The 22,103-nt window shown below is 34.4% G+C and overlaps 1 protein-coding gene across 1 annotated transcript in view; it reads left to right on the top strand.

Annotated features, from left to right (window-relative positions):
- The window catches only part of arrb1 (arrestin, beta 1), a 72,036-nt gene that overhangs the window by 42,024 nt on the left and 7,909 nt on the right, over nucleotides 1-22,103 (top strand). The window contains exons 2-12 of the mRNA XM_082180674.1: nucleotides 13,943-13,973; nucleotides 14,625-14,685; nucleotides 15,079-15,123; nucleotides 16,256-16,452; nucleotides 16,584-16,643; nucleotides 16,746-16,813; nucleotides 18,247-18,382; nucleotides 20,004-20,088; nucleotides 20,188-20,260; nucleotides 20,355-20,492; nucleotides 20,585-20,668. Of these exons, the coding sequence (XP_082036800.1) occupies nucleotides 13,943-13,973; nucleotides 14,625-14,685; nucleotides 15,079-15,123; nucleotides 16,256-16,452; nucleotides 16,584-16,643; nucleotides 16,746-16,813; nucleotides 18,247-18,382; nucleotides 20,004-20,088; nucleotides 20,188-20,260; nucleotides 20,355-20,492; nucleotides 20,585-20,668 (978 nt within the window). The remainder of the gene's footprint in view (nucleotides 1-13,942; nucleotides 13,974-14,624; nucleotides 14,686-15,078; nucleotides 15,124-16,255; nucleotides 16,453-16,583; nucleotides 16,644-16,745; nucleotides 16,814-18,246; nucleotides 18,383-20,003; nucleotides 20,089-20,187; nucleotides 20,261-20,354; nucleotides 20,493-20,584; nucleotides 20,669-22,103) is intronic.

Raw genomic sequence — 22,103 nt, 5'->3', positions numbered from 1 at the left:
GTACCTTAAGTTAAGCTGTCCCAAATGACACACTATACACTATGCACTTATATGCTATGTACTTATGCACTATGTACTTATGCTCTATATACTCAACCGTGTAGTGTATGACCTTTATAAGTTTATTTTGTCTTTCAACATCAGAGTCTGATAGCCCCTCCCACTCCGCTACGTAATTAAAGCCGCGACAGTTGAGTGCATGAAGTGTCCAACGTTCCACACTTCGTTTTTTCGGTTAATTAAGTGCATCATGCTGGTACTTAAAGTGCACTTTTTCTTTTTAGAATTTTCAGTGTGAACGCATTACTCGCACTATTTATACTACAAAATGGCAAAGAATAGTGCACAAGTACGCGATTTGGGACGCACCTTTAGTCTTGAAATTTTTTTTTTTTTACTCGATAATTGTAGTATATAGCCAGATATTTTACCAGTAGCTTACAGAAGGCTAAGAATCAAACTATACTGAACTATAGTACAATAATTTTACTTTAAACACTGCTGCAGGGTCTCCTATGGTGAAATTAATATCATTATTAACTATTATCTCTTATGATTTTCATAGCAGGCTAATATAAAGTTATACTTATTGCACAGACTACAGATTTTTTTGTATTGTTTAAAAATATTTTCAAATTTATTTTCAAAAATCATGTACAGTGACTTTGCAATGGCCAAAATATTAATTTACATGGCATGTACAGTAGTGGACTGACGAGTGGTCAGAGGATTTTATTAATTTATAAACATTTTTCCACGCTACTAACATTTTACACTGCAAAAAAATATATATATATTTTGAAGTTGTCAATAAAACATATTGTAAAGTCAGTGCTCTAATATGGTAAATTGGATTACAAAACTATTTAATTAGAGCCATGGCACTGAGTGTTAAAAGTCATCATTCATTGTCATGCCGACTGTCTCTTTCACTGAATGCCAGTGTGCTTTCAGGGTACATTTCTCTATTTTTTTTTTAAGCAGTGCCAGCTGTACCATGGTAACATAAACAGTGACAATCACTTATATTTTCATTCATTTATCATATGTTGTTAAAAAAACAGCAATAATGTGCCAAGAATATTTGTGGTGCCCAGAGCCGGATTAACGCAAAGGCAAACTAGGCACGTGCCTAGGGCCCGATTGGCGGGATGGGGCCCAGAAAGAGGGACAAAAAAAAAAAAAAAAAAATTACAATTGTCCTATCTACAATTTATTTCAATATTTATTAATTAACTAAAAATAGTGACGATGTTTATCTTAACCATAGACTGTAACATTACTGCAGTTAAACCAATTAATGTGTCCGTTACAAAGCGGGTGCCGGCTTCTGAAAGTATGTGTAACGAACGCATCCATAAGGTGCTGCGAGGCAAAAGCCTAATAAGCACACAAAGAAGCACAGCTCATAATGCAGGTGTGTGAGTTGTCGTCATCTATTTTGGAGTGATTGCAATGTATTCTAAATATAAACTTGTACTGTAGATCAGCGTCATTTCTGGAAAAATCATTCACCGCTTTATTACGAGTTTAAAAGAGCGCGAGCGTCATTAACGTGCCCAGACGCGACGCTTTGAATTTTCGCGTAATAACATCGCTTCGGGAGCTGACTAGTAAAAAAGCTACAAAATTAAAAGACAAGACGTCAGTATTCTAAGTTAAAAAGCCAACACACTACAACATTTTTAAATGTTTCAAATAAAGGATCTCATATCTATGGGTTTATCTTTTAAATTCTGCTGATGATTAGATTATACCCTGACATTACGCCAATAATATCAGTTTATATATTTTTTTCTGCTCAGTAGCGATCGTGTCTTTCTCTTCCACTTGATTTGTGTATAGCATATTTAAGGTAACAATGCAATATAAAAGCACTTATGCTCATCTACTGAAGTGGGATTCTGGAACTGTGAATAAATTGAATAAAACAGCAAAATAACAACAACAACAATAACATCTTCATTAAACAAAAAAGAGATTACCTTAGATCAAGTCTGATTAATATGTACATACAGTACCGGTAAAAGTCTGGACCCATTACTATTTTTAATGTTTTTTGAAAGAAGTTTATTATTATGCTCTACAAGCCTGCATTTATTTGATCAAAAATACAGAAAAAAACAGGAATATTCAGCAAGGATGTGTTAAATATATAAAAAGTGATAGTGAAGACTTTTTTAAAACAACTTTTTAATAATCAAAAATCCTGAAAAAAAGTATCACAGGTTATAAAATAAATATTAAAGGAGAAGTTCACTTTTAAAAGGAAAATTCTGTCATCATATACACTCACCCTCATGTTGTTTCAAACCTGTATAAATGTCTTTCTTCTGCTGGACACAAAGGAAGATATTTAGAAGAATGTCAGTAACCAGACAGTTTTTGGGTCCCATTGACTTCCATAGTATATATTTTTTCCTACTATGGAAGTCAATGGGACCCAAAAACTGTCTGGTTACTCCTTTAAGCACCTTTCTAACATTTGATAATAAATCAGAATATTATAAAGTTTTCTGAAGGATCACGTGACACTAAATTCAGCTTTGCATCACAGAAATATAAAGTATAGTAAAATAGAAAACCATTATTTTAAATTTTAATAATATTTCACTATATTATTTTTCTGTATTTTTGATCAAATAAATCCAGGCCTGATGAGCATAAGAGACTTCTTTCAAAAACATAAAAACTTATGTACTGTGTAAGTAAAAATATACTGCTTTTAAAATTAAATGTTGTATAAATAAAAAGGTTAGGAATCATATTTGTTTCAAGTGTTTTTTTATTGGGGGTGGGGGGCCTCCAACATGAATTTTGCCTAGGGCCTCCTAATGTCTAGAACCGGCCCTGGTGGTGCCAATAACATTTGTGAAGAATGAAAGTAATGTAACGTTGTTTTACATGTTGTTTCATAACTTTGGAGAATACTACAAATCTACTTACGAAACATAAATCGGATCTTAGACCACATTGAAAATTTGTTTGTTTTCATTCAAACAAATAAACAAATGAAAATAAAGGTAACAATCATTGTATGATGTAAAATAATAAAGAATCAGTAGTGGTCTCAAATGTTTAGACCACACTATTTGCGAAAACAGTAATAAAGTGAAAATGGAAGCTTGTTCTTCCAGTGAGGGATGTAAAAACTGACCGCATGCAATTATTCCATATGATTTCAAATTTACATGTTAGTACCTGTATATAGTAGTTAAATACCACTTTTTTAGTTTACAGAAACTAAATGCATCAGAAGTTTTGAGAGCTGAATGCTCTTCGGGGATCGCACTCTTTTTTACATGACATTTCCGTCCATTCATGATTTATTGGATAAATATTTGTTAAAAATATTTTCTACTCATAATTTCGACCATTGTGAAGCTAATATTGTGGTCTTTTTATATCAGTTTTGAACAAAACATTTTGTAAGTCAGTGCCATTAAAACCACTTCAAATTTGTCCTCTAATGCTGGAGCCATAAAAATCCCACAAACATGTGTTTTTGAAGTCGCTAATGGTTCACACTCACTGCTCTAATAGTAAACAGCTTTTTGCTTACTGCCTGTAAGATCCCTATCATTACACGCTTCTTTATCGTAAACCAAAATGCTTCCTCTGAAAGCTTAACGCCCATTAATGAGGACACTCCTCTAATAAGGATGTAAAGTTGAGAGAGGATATGGTGATGCCCAGAGGGATTTCTGGAGACACCACAGCTAATTTACAGCAGCATTAGGACTCTTAACAGAGAGGAAAGCTGGGTAATTTAATTGAAGCCCTATAACTAGAATAAACATGCCTGTATTGGCAATCACTACATAGGACACAGAAAAGACGTTGGTCTGCTAGAACTAGAGCTGTTTAACTAGCAAAGGCTTGAGGAATAGTATCTATTAGGTACTGTATCCCACAGTGCAATGTGCTTGATTAGAACTTCAATTTCTAATGTCACAAATGAATGGGAATAATATCAGCTGCATTTTTAAATCTGCTTCTTGATTATTTGATCATACTGCCAAGATTTAAAGGGTCAACTCACCCAAAAATGAAAATGTACTCACCCTCATGTCGTTCCAAACCCATAAGACTTTTGCTCATCAAAACACAAATGACGATATACTTTATGAAACCTGAGATATTTTTGTCCCTACACTATAAAAATAAAAGGTGCCTGGAGGAACCTTTTGGGGTTCTTCACTTTGCCACACCGGCGGAACCGTCTGTAGATCCTCTAGGCACCCTTTAAAAAGGGGCGGTTCTCTGAGGAACCACACAGGTTTCCTGAGGAACTCTTTTATGAAGCACTGTGTGGATCCGCTTTGGGTGCCTCCAGGAACCAAATTCTTTTTTATTCATTTCATGTTGTTACTATGGTTACCATTAAATTCTATTTAAATAAACAAACTGAACCAAATAAAAAATAAGAATTGTTTATTACATATTTTAGATACATTTTAATACATACACTTCCCATGCACTTAAAAAAAAAAAGAAGAAGCTAGTAATAGATTAATATCAATGAATACACAAAACAATTGTATAATACATAAGCAACATGAATAACCAACCATGTATATACAATAGGCTACACAAGAAAAGACATCTCAACAAAATGCTTGGAAACACGTTCCATGTAATAAATCAATGGATTTTTTTTTTTTTTTACTAATTAAAAATGTCCATCTTCACTTAATTTTAAAACATTTGTGTTTCAGTCCACTTGTTAAGTCTGACGTCACTGTTTCCAAGTCCAAAAGCTCTATCATATGCCAAAAACAGACAACAAACAGTGCTAATATACACTCATTGTGCTGTAATATTCCTGACAATTATGATCCTAACCGTTATCTCTATACTGAAATCTCAGATGGTTAGTTGAGACTGGAGACTGTAATGTTCACTATGGCTTTTGAAAAGCTTAAATGTGTGACTTGAATCAACAGTGCTCATTAATGGTTGTTGAGTATTCTCACTAGACACAAGATAGAGGAAGTAGAATGAGAGGCTTCTACCCGGAAACGGTATTCCCATGTCACAACAAGCAGACAACATTTTCCATTATAACAGAGTTAAGGTGCAGTAAAATAATCTGTTGTTCTGCACTTCAATGATTGTCAGGTCTACAGGAGGATTTTTATTCTTTTTCAAACTTGTATTTCAGCTTACCGAGGTCCCTGCAAAGAACAACATTTACTGTTAGTAAGGTTATTAAAGTGAGTTGTCAATTTAAAATCATTTTCACAGCCTTGTGACATTTCAAACCTGTTTGACTTTCTGTCTGTGGAACCCAAAAGCAGATCTCAGGCATAATGCAACCCCAGTCACCGTTCGCTTTCACTGCATGAAACAAGCATGTGAAAAAATTGTGTAAATCATTCATGAAACCATTCTTAAGTACACCTGTCTAGTTCAATTCAGTGCAACAATTTATGTAAAAATGGATAAATATTCTGTTAAGCTCCAAAAATGTCTCAGAAAAGATGAGTCCACAACTCATGTGTTATGAGTTGTGTTGTAAGTCTTCTGAAGCCATGTAATAGCTTTTTTGTCTAAAAAGACTAAACTTGAAGTTATAATTTCAAATGTCTTATATTGAAATGCAAATGATTAAAGGATTATTCATTGAAAATGACCTTTCGTGTAGTGTTTAACATAGCTCTAAGTGAATGAAAATATCCTGCATCGTTTTAAATCTGAAAGTGCACCGCATATATAAAGTTATTGTCTTTCAAAAGAGTCGACTCTGAGTCAATTAAATTAATTGTTTTTCAACAATTAATTTAGTCTCCTGCTAACTTGCTAACTCACGTTATCACTGTCTTACTGAAATACTTCTGCTAATCAGCTGTGGGCCACGATTACCTATAACTGGGTCTATAAATGCAGATTGTCTGTCGTTCTCACTACATTGAGGAAAGATTAATCATGGAGCAAGATTTGTTTTACCAACGTTTATGATACATCAGTCATTCACATCAGTCATTCATGCTAGAGCTCGGCTTATGTATACATTGCATACATGCACTGTTATTGATACAGTTTCCACGTGTTCACCGCAATATATTACAAAAATACTCTGTAAATAAATTAATACAAGTAAAATAATCGGTTTGTTGATGGACATGCACTTGTTAATGCTGATGGTGAGGAATTACAATTGCAACATCTCATAATGTCCCTCAAACTGAGTAGTGTATCACTGAGAAACGTCCTGCTCGCGTTGTCCTTGCGATGAAGGTTCAGGTTCAATAACTAGTTATTCCAGTGTTTCATCATCGCATTGATATGGTAAAATCAACGTCATTGTTCGTTACTGTGTTTAGTTTAGGAAACCAATCACAAGACTGAGCTGTCTGGCCAATCAGAGTAGAGTAGCTCGCGGAAAGGAGGGATTTAGAGAGATTGGTTCATTTGACGAGTCATTTGAGAATCACTGAAAAATGTGGTCATGTGCAAATGTATATTATTAAACAGGAAATGAAACCTGTTTTTCTGACCTTTGATGCATGTAAACCTGTTGTAGGAGACTCCAAAACAACATTATGAAACATTAAAATAGCATAATGGGGGCACTTTAAGGTATAAGAAAAAATGCATAGCATTATTGGCGCCAAACCTGTAATATTACTACATGAATGATGTTGGCATGAGGGAAGATTTTCAAAGAATAACTGATTAAAAAACACAAGTACACAGTCAAACCATACAGTCTCAAACAGAAATGTTCATAGTAATAAAGTTGTATGTGGGGCAGGTAACTTACGTAATTCAATGTTGCCTCAATGATAGTCAATGATTTCCATATGTGGCATAGTTCATTAGATTAGTTAGCATTGCGGCTAAAGCCTTCATACCACATACTGTGCAATAAACGAGTGGTTAACACTGTAAAAACGTAGTAATGTATAATAAATTTAGTTTATATATGTATGTGTTTGAATATATAGTGAGTAGACTCTGTATTTATATTTCTTTGGCGAGTTTACAAACCTTGTAACGGAGAGCCGAACAAACGGCGGAAGTTTTGATGCGAGGAGCCGTTACTTTCGTTATCCGATGATGATCAGCTGAGCTTTGAGGATCACTGAAGCGACGACAGCAGAGGAATTGCAGCAGTTTCGTGACAGAATAAAACTTTTCTCCTCCTGCTTCTTCTTCTTCATATTTTTATTATTATTATTATTATTATTATTTAGTGGTGTTGTTGTTTAAGGTTTAAATCAATCAATAAAATAGGCCTATACTAAATAAATGTAAGCCTATGTATACTGAATCAAACTTAAGTAGGCCTATAGCCTAATAATAATAGGATAATAATAATCTTATTCTGGCCTCACTGAACCATTGGGTTCCTCCAGATGCTGGCTTTAACATAAGAGATCTTCCAGGAACCAGATCTTACAATAACCCTTTTATAGAATTCGAGTTCCTCTAATTTCCCCCAAAGCACTTCGAGGTCTCATGGTAATGAAAAGGTGACTCCAGAACCTCTGAACTGAATACGAAGTGCTTAAAGGATCCCATAAGTTCCAGCAAGAACCGCAAAGATTGTCAATGCTCCACCAGTAACCCTACTATAGGAGAAAGAGCTTTGAGGCACTTAAATTACATTTTGAAGTTAATCCAAGTCTTTTGAAGACACACGGTTGCTTTATATGATTAATAAAAATAAAGTAGGCTGTTATTCACATCTAAACATTAATCAATGCAAATAGAGCACATCAAATATGGTGAATGGAAGCTTAAACGTGCATGCTTGACAGTAATGAGAACTAATTAAGACCACAGCTAAAGTCAAGTCAAGTCACCTTTATTTATAGCCTGACGTCGTCATACTCAGATTCTAGTCAGAATATGAGTCTGATACTGCTCCATTGTGATTATGGGGCGTGTTTCAACCGAACCAGGAAATAAAATGCCTCTGCACTCAATTGGATAGACCTACAACCAATCAGAGTAACGGAGTAAGTGACGTATGTTCTTCATTCATCTTTCCGATCGACAAATGCCTTGATCGCGGTTCTCTGTTCCTCTTTTAAAATGAATGCGCTGTCGATATCTTGTATAACATTTATAATCGCGTGATGGTGGAATCTACACATGATGTTTCATAAACAAAGTTCAGGAGGAGCACGTTCAGATAATCAATCCAATCAACTTGTCATCAAACAATTAACATGTCTACCCTATCAGCATGAGAGGAAGCATATATTTATTCACTCTGTCAATTCACCTAACATTCCTTGACAGTTTTCAGCATCCCTCCACTCAGCTCTGGTTCGAGCATAATAGCTCCACAACGGATCAAGTCCAGACCGAACTTCCCAACCTAAACATTTTGTGGGCGGGGCTAAGTTCGGCTGGCATCCAGGCTACTTTATTTATATAGCGCTTTTACAGTTTACACTGTACAGCTTTACAATGATAACAGGAAAATAATGCAAAAAAATTGGTTTTGGCTGTACAGCAGCTCTAGAAGAAAATGATGTCATTGTCCAGCTTAAGTAAGTTCAGTGATGGTTAATTTTTGTTGTAAAAAAAGTTATTAATTTTGTTCATTTATCTATACAGCAGCTCTGGATAAAACCGTGATCTCATCGTCCAGCTCAGTTCAGTTCTCATATAGTGGTGTCATTGCAAGCAGATCAGTATTATTGTTGAATTTTAAGTGTCCCCAACTAAGCAAGCCAAAAGCCAAAGGCGACAGTGGCAAGGAACCAAAACTCTGTCGGGTGAATGGAGAAAAAACCTTGGGAGAACCCAGGCTCAGTCGGGGGGCCAGTTCTCCTCTGACCAATGAATGAACAGTGTATGAATATGATTCAGGCATTTCAGGTCAGAAGTCAGATTGGATCGGAACAGAATGATTGATTAATGAGTAACCTAGGTAAACTACTAGGAAATCAGGCAGATAAACAGGAACATAACCAACAGAAACTCAACAAAACAGAACATGATCTTGACAACTAAAGACTAATAATAATTATGTTGAAACAAAATTAGATTAAAGATAAAAAATTTACTATTTTATTTTCTAGGTTTTATTTACAGCTCTCACTAAATTGAGATCAGGTAACAATGCAGCATACTATTGTTTAAAATGTTTTATGCTTCTGTACACTGTAAAAATAAAAGGTGCCTGGAGGAACCTTTTGGGGTTCTTCACTTTGCCACACCGGCGGAACCGTCTGTAGATCCTCTAGGCACCCTTTAAAAAGGGCCGGTTCTCTGAGGAACCACACAGGTTTCCAGAGGAACTCTTATATAAGGCACTGTGTGGAACCACTGTGGGTGCCTCCAGGAACCAAATTTAAATTTTATTTTATTTGTATTAAATTAATTTCATGTTGTTACTATGGTTACCACCATTAACTTCTATTATAATAAACAAACTGAACCAAATACAAAATAAGAATTGTTTATTACATATTTTAGATCCATTTTAATACATACACTTCCATGCACTTGGAAAAAAAAGCTAGTAATAGATTAATATCAATGAATACACACACACAAAAAAATTGTATAATACATAAGTAACATGAATAATCAACCATGTGTATACAATAAGCTAAACAAGAAAAGACATCTCAACAAAATGCATGGAAAAAACATGTTCCAAGTAATAAATCAATGTAAATTATAACAATTTTGACTAATTAAAAATGTCCATCTTCACTTAATTTTAAAACATGTTTCAGTCCGCTTGTTAAGTCTGACGTCACTGTTTCCAAGTCCAAAAGCTCTATCAGATGCCAAAAACAAACAACAAACAGTGCTAATATACACTCATTGTGCTGTAATATTCCTGAAAATTATGATCCTAACCTTTATCTCTATTCCGAAATCTCAGATGGTTTAGTTATTCAGCTATTTTGAATCATAAAATGTTGAAGTCTGGGATGCCGTGAGACTGGAGACTGAAATGTATACTATGGCTTTTGAAAAGCTTAAATGTGTGACTTGAATCAACAGTGCTATTAAATGGTTGTTGAGTATTCTCAATATCTAGAAACAAGATAGAGGAAGTAGAAGTAGAGGTTTCGACCCGGAAACAGAATTCCTTATGTCACAACAAGCAGAAAACATTTTCCATTTTAACAGAGTTAAGGTGCAGTAAAGTTATCTGTTGTTCTGTGAATGTTCACTGGTGAATTCACTCATTTCAATAAGAATCCACACGATCAGCAATTTTGTGTGGTGCTTCATACATTACATCGCTACACTGCTGACAATGGTCAATGGACATTTTTGCCCGTGTAATTTCACGAAATTCACAAATGTGATGCACCTTTACTCACTGCAACATAAAATGCAATCAATTATAAAATCTTCACAAGGGACACGTGAGGTACTTAACGAGTTAGAAAAGTGAAAAGGTGCATCAGCTTCATTTTCCTGTTTGTTTTTCCTCTTTTCTGGTGGATGGTCCAGGCACTTCAGTGATTTTCAGGTCTAAAGGAGGATTTTTATTCTTGATCAAACTTGTATTTCAGCTTACCGAGATCCCTGCAAAGTACAAAATGTACTGTTAGTAAGGTTATTAAAGTGAAAGTTGTGAAATTTAAATAATTTCCTCAGCCTTGTGACGTTCCAAACCTGTTTGACTTTCTGTCTGTGGAACCCGAAAGCAGATCTCAGGCATAATGCAACCCGTCACCATTCAATTTCACTGCATGAAGCACAAGCAGAAAAAAATGGTGTAATTCATTCATGAAACTATTCTTATGTACACTTGTCTAGTTCAATTCAATGCAACAATTTATGTAAAAATGGTTAAGCTCCAAAAATGTCCCAGAAAAGATCCTAAAAATAATCAATGAGTTCACAACTCATGTGTTATGGGTTGTGTTGTAAGTCTTATGAAGCCATATAATAGCTTTTTCCTTTTTTTTTTTTGTCGAAAAAGACTAAACTTGAAGTTATAATTCAGGGTTCAAATGTCTTATATTCAAATGCATATGATTAAGGTATAGCCTATAAAAATGCATAGCATTATTGGCTCCAAACCTGTGATATTATTTTTCTGAGTAACATGAATGAGATTTGAGAGCATGAGGGAAGATTTTCAGAGAATAACTGATTAAAAAACACAAGTACACAGTCAAACAATACAATTTCACACAGAGAAAGTTCATAGTAATAAAGCACTTGCATGTGGTGTAAGTTAGGTAACTTACTGTAATTCAATGTTGCCTCTGAAATGTTCAGATTATTTTAGAAATGTAACGTTACTGGTTGTTCTGGGGAAACAAAAGAACAAAGCTGATTATTCACAACATAATATTTATTGACCAGTAAATGGCTTTAAAATGGTATTTGAGAGAATGACGGCACATAAAGTTAGGCTAATGTTAAACAAAAACAGACCAAACTATATTAACCTGCTTTTGTTATTCATAACAAACGCCAATGACGACAGCAGGAATCAGCTAAATTAGTTAGGCTATATCGGCAATTTGAAGACACAGTTTTACAGAATATGTTGAATTGAATGACTAAATCAATCTAAGACAATAAGTCAATAATTTCCATTTAACGTTAGTTAGCATCGCGACTAAAACCTTCATACCAGATACTGTGCAATAAACGAGTGGTAAACACTGTAAAAAAGTAGTAATGTATAATAAATTTAGTATATATGTAGTATATGTGTGTGTTTGAATATATAGTGAGTAGACACTGTATTTATATTTATTTGGCGAGTTTACAAACCTTGTAACGGAGAGCCGAACAAACGGCGGAAGCTTTGATGAGAGGAGCCGTTACCCGATGACGTCGATCAGCTGAGCTTTGTTGCGCGCGAGCAGCGCGAGCATCACTGAAGCGACGACGGCAGAGGAATAGCAGCAGTTTCGTGACAGAATAAAACTTTTCTCCTCCTGGTTCTTCTTCAAATAATAATAATTTATGAAGAAGTAGGTAAAATTATTATTTTATTACTATTATTTATTCAATAATAATTAATTAATTCTTATTATTAATATTATTATAATTTAGTGTTATTGTTTAAGGTTTAAATTAATCAATAAAATAGGCCTATAGATACTAAATAAATGTAAGCTACCCAGGTGATAAAAACGTAGGCCACTGTTAAATGTATTAAAAATGTATTAAAGTATATTTGTATTGTAGGCCTACTAAAAACACACTCAAGTACATTTTTAATAGTACGTCTTTTTCACCTGGGTATGTATACTGAATCAAACTTAAGTAGCCTATAATAATAATAATAGGATAATAATATTCTTATTCTGGCCTCACTGAACCAAATGTTAAAAGATCTTCCAATAACCCTTTTATCGCATTCAAGTTCCTCTATTTTCCCCCAAAGCACTTCGAGGTCTCATAGTAATGAAAAGGTGACTCCAGAACCTCTGAACTAAATACAAAGTGCTTAAAGGATCCCATAAGTTCCAGCAAGAACCTCAAAGATTGTCAATGCTCCTCCAGTAACCCTACTATAGGAGAAAGAGCTTTGAGGCACTTAAATTACATTTTGAAGTTCCTTGAGTATCCGACAGGATATTTGAGGCTCCTTTAGTTTTTACAGTGTAGTATTATATTCTGAACATAGCCACTGTCTCTGTACATTTGACTGTGTGTTAGTCAGTCTTTATCCATTTCACAAATGTGAAAAAATTTAAATGTGTTCCCTCTGTAGGGTGGCACCCTAAATCTTTATCCAGAAAGAAAACAGCTCATTTCGTTTAGGCCATATACCAACAGATAAAATGCCTCAGCGTTCCTTTAAAAATGTAGGCCATCACATCAGCACAGGCTGATTTACAACTTCATTTATTGTTGTTTGCTGTAGGGTGCTATCTGTGAAAGTAATGGCTGAACTGTGGGTGAGGATCTAACAGATTTGGCATTATTTCAGAGCCACTGAGGCAGTCAATCTTTCCACAAAGAAAAAATTATGTCTTGGAAAATAAACAGTACTTCTATCCTGTGCCTTGAGTAAAAACTGCTAAGGGTTTCTTTGCAAATATTGCAGCTAAGGTGGCCTTTTTAATAGCTGTTTGACTACTTAATGGCATTAGAAATGTTTGTAATTTTTTTGTTTGTTTGTTTAGCACTTTCAATACACATCTTGCACATACATATCGCTTTACATTTATCACTGGGTGATAATATAGTTTACATTTTGTGATGATATAAAAAATCAAGCAGTTGAGATTTGCTATATTGTATCGCCATACATAAGTATACTCAACGCTAGGCCTATGTGAATAAAGATTGATATACGTACATTTACAATTTTATATATAGAGCTGTTCGATAAATTGGTTTACATTTGTGCAACGGTATAAACAGTCAAGCAGTTGAGATTTGCTACACTAAATATCACTTTATGTGAGTATACTGTATGTATGCATATAAAGTTGGATATTGTCACAATCTGTGGTGTTTTCTGTTTAGTTTTTCAAGGACTCTTAATTTGTTTATGGCCTGTGTTTCTATTCTCTTCATGCTTGTCGCCATGAATATTCATTGAATTATTGATCATCACACACCTGTTCCTTATTTGTTTGTTAGTTCTCTGTGTATATAACACTCTCAGTTTCTCTTTTGTTATGTTTTATATACAGTATATATATATATATATATATATATATATATATATATATATATATATATATATATATATATATATATATATATATATATGATATTTAAGCAAATCTAAAAACACAAAGTAAGGAGCATCCAGAAGGAATGATTTAGGGGTCTTGCACCAGCCAAGCAATTGCCATTGTGGGGAATGGGAATGCTAATGGTTAACTCTTTCCAATATATTTTATGGTTTACAGAACCTAAGGTTGTCACAGAGACAAATGTGATTTCTCAGGACACCGATTTCAGTGATATCTGTCAAGGGGTAGGGACATTGTATGCATGCTATATCTTATGTGTCACTCTTGTATTTCCACAGGGTGTTCAAGAAGGCAAGTCCGAATGGAAAGGTAATATTACGTTCATTTTTTCCCTCCTTCATATCTACTGATCATTTTAGTGTTTCAGTTGTTTAGAATCTGATACTTCAAAGGTTTTCTGTCAGTGTCTACAGCTTAGCCTGTTATGAAATGGTTATGTCGGAATAACCACAAATATTGAGCAACAAAGTATCTCTTGTTCCAAAATTTGATTTGATGTTTGTGATGGTTAGCCAGACTGATGGGTCCCAGCTCGCAATGGCTGTGCGGTTAGCATATAGCCTAGCCTCGAGTCTATATGTATCATTAGCAGGGAGACCTGTGGTGCGCCACAACAGTCCTTGAGCAGGAAGCGGGCGTGGGGCGAATATGAAAGAGGGGGTATGTGACTCAGTACCCAGCCTTCTGCAAAGCTGGGAAAGGCTTTTCCAAGGATCGGCACAACACAACTATTATGTAAACATATTTTTGAATGGTACAAATTGGTCTTGATCAAAATGCACCTAAAGAACAAATTAGTGCTCATAACTAAAGAGATTTAAAAGCATTCATTTTGATAAGGTTAATGAAAGATAAATATAGAACTGTACATACGCAATAGCGCAAATGGCCATTTTAGCTCAGTTCAAATTGTTCTGCGTTTGGATTATGCTGATTGTAATTTTATGATTGCCTTTTCAGCTAACTGTGTACCTTGGTAAGAGGGATTTCGTTGACCATGTGGACCTTGTGGATCCTGTCGGTAGGCAATAAGAATAAAAATCTTAAATTTTAGTTTAACTTTACGTTAGTAAACATGTTACATTGTAATTAATAAGGCATAAAATGAGTGTGTACTTAATTTGTAATCACTTATAAACTGTTTGCAAATGCAATTGACTCTTCCCTTACCCCTTGTCCTAACCATACCACCAAACCTGTCCCTAACATTACCCGTATCTGACCTCAATAGCAGAAAAAGACATTAAGTACACACTATACTTTAAAACTTTTTTATGTAAGTACATAGTAGTTAAAGACACCTAATATCAACTGTGACCCTGTAATCGTGCATTATTGTACATTACAATAATTTCTTACCTAAGCTGGTATGAAGCTGACATTTTACCCATAAAATATCTTTTTCCTATTGCAGATGGTGTGGTTTTAATTGATCCAGAGTACTTGAAAGAAAGAAAAGGTGAGGAGCCTTTTTCCCCCCATTTAAAAAAAAAAGAAAGCCATGGTATAGCAATATGTTATTCATGTGGTCTCATAAAAAAGCAATGGGTTTATATCACAGTTGTTCCTCCTAAACAAGATTAAAGTGCCTCTATCATGCTTTTTTCCCCCCGGATATTATCTATCATGTCAAGCTGTTTGTGAGTGTAAAAGGTCTGCAAAGTTTTAAAGATGAAAGTGCAGGATAAATGGAATTTCTCCCCTCCCAAAAAAATGGTTCTGAACTGACTGAAATGAGTCGTCAGTTATTCCAGCCTTAATTACAGCTCAAACGTACGTGGGTTTGTGACAAATCTGCATAATGCTAGCCTATGTTCTTCAGTGGCTGCCTGGAAACATTGTCTACTTCGACCCTCAAACACTGTAGTTGTAGCTGAGTCTGGAAGAGTTTTATCTGTGTTGTCGACTTGTCGAAAAGACTATGTTCTCTGCACTGTCAAAGCAAATCCACTTTACCTACACTTCCAAAGGATGAGGAATCTGGCTCGAATTAATACGGTAAAACCGACACAATCACTACCATTCGTATCACTGTGTACCATGTGCTGAGGAAGGGCCATCTGACCAATCAGAAAGGAGTAATTTAGAGAGGCTGAATCCTTTATCGAACTGTTTCAGACACTGTGAGATAAGAGGTGATGCTTCAATGTAGATTATGAGAAGTGTTTTTTGACCATGGATGGATGAAAACATATTGTAGGAGACCTCTTTAAATGAAGAACAGATAATCTGCAGAAGTTCCCTGATGCCTAGATGCTTCTCCTAAGAAGAAGACCCTGGTAATCACACATTCAGAAGAAGTTTCAGTGTTATAAACCATTCTCAGATTTTAAAGATACCTGGAAGTCTGGAATCATCATACATCAGAGATCTCAATATAAACTCAGACATCACTCATACATTTTTTTTCCCCAAGACTAACATCTGAGATGTGCAATCCACATTAATTTTATAGCTCTGAACACTTAGTGTATGTCAATAATTGTTCCATTTGTTGCTGGTTTTCTTTTATCAGGAACTGGGAGAACAAAGTTGACTGTAAATCCATTAACTATACAGTTATTAAGTAGTTTTTTTTTATTCTCCCACAGTTTTTGTGACACTGACGTGTGCTTTCCGCTATGGACGGGAGGACTTGGACGTTCTTGGCTTGACGTTTCGCAAAGACCTCTTTGTGGCCAACATCCAGGCATTTCCTCCCGTGCCTGAAGAAAAAAAGGGCTTGACACGTCTACAAGAGCGATTGATAAAGAAACTCGGAGAACATGCTTACCCCTTCACCTTCGAGGTGAAACTTCTTTCTGATTTTGTTAATATAATGGAAACTATGTTATGTAGATTATTGGATTCGCTGTTGATTAAAGTAGGTCCGTTCATCACCATTTCAATGGACACTGAATGTCAAACCTTTATTCACAGATTACTCCGAACTTACCCTGTTCTGTCACGTTACAACCGGGGCCAGAAGATACAGGAAAGGTACATTTTCCCTCAACTAATGTTTCATGATGTTGGTTTTGATAGATGTAAGTAAAAAGGGCTATGCAGAATTCTCCACTCTCTTTTTTCTTGTCTGCAAAGGCCTGCGGGGTTGACTTTGAAGTCAAAGCTTTCTGTGCAGAAAATGTTGAAGAAAAAATCCACAAAAGGTACAACCTTTCACAATGGCACCCAACGGAGTAACAGACACAGAGCAAAACATAAAATATTACTCTTCTTTTGTGCATTTTTGCAACATTGTTGGTATGTGTTTTTGGGAAACATGAGGCAAACAAGACAAAATGATTGAATACATTTGAGAAAGTGTCTTATTATGATTGCTATGTTCATTTTCAAGTTCATAGGCGTAGTCTGACAAACAGGGATTAATAAAAAATTATTAGTTCATTTATTATTAGTCTTGTAAAGCAGTCACTACCCTTACGCAAAGAAAATATATTGACCTATATATTGTATATATGAGCAATATATGAAATGATATAACGGTATATTTGAAAATATACAGAATACTATATTGTGTTTATATATTACAATATATTAAATAATACATAAGGAATTGCCGGGTTTCATATATAAAAAAATATGTGACAACATATTTACTAATATATCATAATGTGTGCAATTTTATATTCAGTAATACACTTCATAATATATAGATGTATATGTGATCAGATATATTTACTCATGCAGTATAAACACACATATATAGAGAAATATATAATGTCATATGTTTCTTAATTTCTATAGTTATTTATTTACATTATAAATGTTTCATAATTTCAAGCTAGTTAACAATGGCACAAGCACACCTGTATACTAAAGTATTTAACAAGCTGACTATCACTGTGTTGAGGAGTGCACAGCTGTTACTTTTTAAATAATGTAACACATAATCTTAATACTAATCGGCCAATCGTCAACCGAACCACAGGCTCTACTATTCTGCACTATGGTAACCCCAAAAACTCAGACATACCAGAAAACCTTTTAAATTCCAAAATAATACAACATTAAATACTAACAGATCTCCCCCTATATCAATATTGAGCAAAACACATGAAATAACTTTCTGTGAATGTTTGTGTATATATATATATATATATGTGCGTACAATACATTCACATTTATGTGGGAACATGTACAGTATGTGCAATATATGTACACAACAAAGGACACAACTTTATGAATGTTACATGTAATGCTATTTTTGTCTTCAATTCTCAATATTGTATCAATATATAGTCACGTGGTCAAAGCACTAGTTTCCCATACATAGAAATGTATTATGTAATATATTGCATTATATTTTGCAGTATATTCCCATATATTTTTGTTCCGTAAGGACTCTTGCTCACACTCATAAATAGTCTCGCACCATTTGTGCCATGAATATAAATGATACTTAAAAAATGCGATTTGTTGAGGAAAAAATGTGCGATTATGGTCTAAATGATCCGGAAAAATGTCTGAAAAAAATATATAAAGACCAGAAAATCGCAGAGATTTATTACATCGATTTTTGTTGAAGTCAATAAATGTCACAAATTATGATATGCTTCTCCTATTACTGGCCCTTCCACAGGAATTCAGTGCGTCTTGTCATCAGAAAAGTGCAGTATGCTCCAGAGAAGCCGGGCCCGCAGCCAATGGCTGAAACCACAAGGCAGTTTCTCATGTCAGACAAACCATTACACCTGGAGGCCTCACTTGACAAAGAGGTGGGTTTGTGTAGTTATTCAGCTGCTCTCAATAAGATTAAATATCTGACGATTGAGGAAAGGCAACATCAGTAGGATTCTGCTCTACTGATCTACATCTACATCTAGTGATGGAAAAAGGGCATTACAACTGAAATGCTGTGGCCGTAATGTTATGTACACTACCAGGCAAAAGTTTTGGATTGGTAAGATTTTTAATGTTTTTAAAAGAAGTCTCTTCTGCTCACCAAGGCTGCATTTATTTGATAAAAAATACAAGAAAAAGTCATATTGTGAAATATTATGAGAATTTAAAATAACTGTTTTGAACTATTTGAATATTTTTTTAAATGTAATTGATTCCTGTAAGAAAAACTGTATTTTCAGCTTCATTACTCCTGTCTTCAGTGTCACATGATCCTTCAGAAATCATTCTAATATGCGGATTTGATGCTCAAAAAACATGCGTTATTATTATCAATGTTGAAAACAGTTGTGTAATTTTTTTTTTTCAGGATTCTTTGATGAATAGAAAGTTCAAAATAACAGCATTTATTTGAAACAGAATCTTTTGTAACATTATAATTGTCTTTACTGTAACTTTTGATCAATTTAATTAATCCTGGATGAATAAAAGTATTGATTTATTTTATTTATTTCCCCCAAAAATTAAAATATTTTTTTTTACTGACCCCAAACTTTTGAAAGGTAGTGTTTAATGTTACAAAAGATTCTTTTTCAGATAAATGCTGTTCTTTTGAACTTTCTATTCATCAAAGAATCCTGAAATAAAAATGTAAATAGCTGTTTTCAACATTGATAATAATGAGAAATGTTTCTTGAGCATCAAATCATATTAGAATAGAGTAATAATGCTGAAAATTCAGCTTTGATCACAGTAATAAATTACACTTTTTCTATATTTTCACATAGAAAACAGCTGTTTAAAATTGTAATAATATTTCAGAATATTACTGTTTTTTTGTTGTTGTTGTATTTTTGATCAAATAAATGCAGCCTTGGTGAGCAGAAGAGACTTCTTTTAAAAACATTACAAATCTTACCGATCCAAAACTTTTGACTGGTAGTGTATAGCAGTAGTATCTAATAATAATAATAGAAATAGAAATTAAACTTTTAATTTTGTCTTTAAATTATTTTAATATGACCCTATGCTAAACTTAAAAATAAAATAAAAAGCTTTAACCAAAATATAACTATAAAACAAATCCAAAAAGACATTTGGCATGAATGTGTACTGCTACAATCAGTACTGCATTAACAGAAATATCTGGCATATGAAAATTCATTACATTTATTAATGTTTCAGACTTGGGGTCTCAGCATGTCATAACAGACTTTTGACATATTATTAAATGTTATGCCTGCTCAACGTTTTTTTTGTTTTTGTTTTTTTTGAGTATCTAAAAGAGGTTAATAGAACAGAAACAGAAATATTTAGGCCTAAATTTAAGATTTATATACTTGAATTGTTTATAAAATGTCCATACATTTGGATCACACAGTTTTAACATAGACAAAGTAATAAACTTAATGTAAATGAGTGTAGATTGGCTTAATCTGCTATTAACAATTCATTTTTGTTGTTTGCATGATGCTGTTTGTGCATAATGTCTTTCAGATTTACTATCATGGTGAACCAATCAGTGTCAACGTCCATGTCACAAACAACACAAACAAGACAGTAAAAAAAATGAAGATTTCAGGTCATTTAGTTATTTATATAGATGGACTTTGTATTTACATTAGAATGTAGTTAAGAAACTCTTGGCAATAACACTTTTTTCTATTATAAAACGTTGTAGTGCGTCAATATGCTGATATTTGCCTCTTCAACACTGCCCAGTACAAGTGTCCAGTGGCGACAGAGGAATCAGAGTATGTACACTGCAAACTAAACCATAAGCTAAATCCATATGAGAACACAACTTGACACCTGTCTCATTGCTCTCTGCTTTGTGTCGTGTTCTAGTGATTTTGTGGCTCCCAGTGCCACATTTTGCAAAGTATATACTCTCACCCCGTTCCTGGCGAATAACCGAGAGAAACGCGGCTTGGCTCTGGATGGCAAACTCAAACATGAAGATACAAATTTAGCATCGAGTACATTGTAAGTATAATCTCTCATTCTTCCATTTGAAAGCGGATTGTGTTTCTTGTCATGTTTATTAATTCACCTTTCCATGGCATTGTTGTTAAAAGGTTAAGAGAGGGAGCCAATAAGGAAATTCTGGGCATCATTGTTTCTTATAAGGTGAAAGTGAAGCTGGTGGTGTCCCGCGGAGGGTAAGTTTGCATTTTGCTCATCTTGTTTGGCATGTGATGGTGGAATAAATTTCAAACTTTACAATTAGGTTAAACAAATATACATAGCACTTGGCAGGAATTTGTGCTACACAAGAAACCACAAACTGGCTGAGGACCCATATAGCAACATTGTGACGTCCCAGATCCGGCCCACATCTCTGGCACACGTGGAAAGATGATCTGGCCCATATGCAGCGTGGAATGACGGCTCTTGGGTGTCTCACTCCTGTTTGCCAGATGTGGGCCACAAGCAGGCCATAGCAATGCCACATGTCAGCCAAGAGCAAAGAAATAAACCAGAAATGGACCTTATCTGAGCCACAAAATCTGTGTATATTAAATATGGAGTCATCTCAGCCTTAATAAGCCTGTTACAAGCTCTGAAGGAAAGAAGAGAACAGAAAAAGAGATGGACAGAAACACAAGAACTACAACTGACTTAAGACACAGCCTTAGATGAAATCAACTGAAGAGTACATTACTTTAAGTACTTTAGTACATGCAGGTACTTATGGTAACTAGCTTGAAAATATGAAACATTTATAATGTAAATAAATATAAGAAATATATTACATTATATATTTCTCTATATATGTGTAATATATTATTACACATAAAATATATGCAATATATTACACATGCAGTACCATCTGATCACATATACATCTATATATTATGAAGTGTATTACTGAATATAAAATTACATACATTGTGATATTTTAGTAAATATATTGTTTCACATATTTTTCAATATATGAAAAGCGGCAATTCCTCATGCATTATTCAATATATTGTAATATATTAACACAATATATTATTCTGCATATTTTTAAATATACGGTTAAACCATGTAATATATACAGTGGGTACGGAAAGTATTCAGACCCCCTTACATTTTTCACTCTTTGTTATATTGCAGCCATTTGCTAAAATCATTTAAGTTCTTTTTTTTCCCCTCATTATTGTACACACAGCACCCCATATTGACAGAAAAACACATACTTGTTGACATTTTTGCACATTTATTAAAAAAGAAAAACTGAAATATCACATGGTCGTAAGTATTCAGACCCTTTGCTGTGACACTCATATATTTAACTCAGGTGCTGTTCATTTCTTCTGATCATCCTTGAGATGGTTCTACACCTTCATTTGAGTCCAGCTGTGTTTGATTATACTGATTGGACTTGATTAGGAAAGCCACACACCTGTCTATATAAGACCTTACAGCTCACAGTGCATGTCAGAGCAAATGAGAATCATGAGGTCAAAGGAACTGCCTGAAGAGCTCAGAGACAGAATTGTGGCAAGGCACAGATCTGGCCAAGGTTACAAAATAATGTCTGCTGCACTTAAGGTTCCTAAGAGCACAGTGGCCTCCATAATCCTTAAATGGAAGACGTTTGGGACGACC

The sequence above is a fragment of the Leuciscus leuciscus genome, assembly GCF_965113295.1.
Source record: "Leuciscus leuciscus genome assembly, chromosome: 9".
Classification (NCBI taxonomy): domain Eukaryota; kingdom Metazoa; phylum Chordata; class Actinopteri; order Cypriniformes; family Leuciscidae; genus Leuciscus; species Leuciscus leuciscus.
This window is presented reverse-complemented; position numbering and strand designations above follow the sequence as displayed.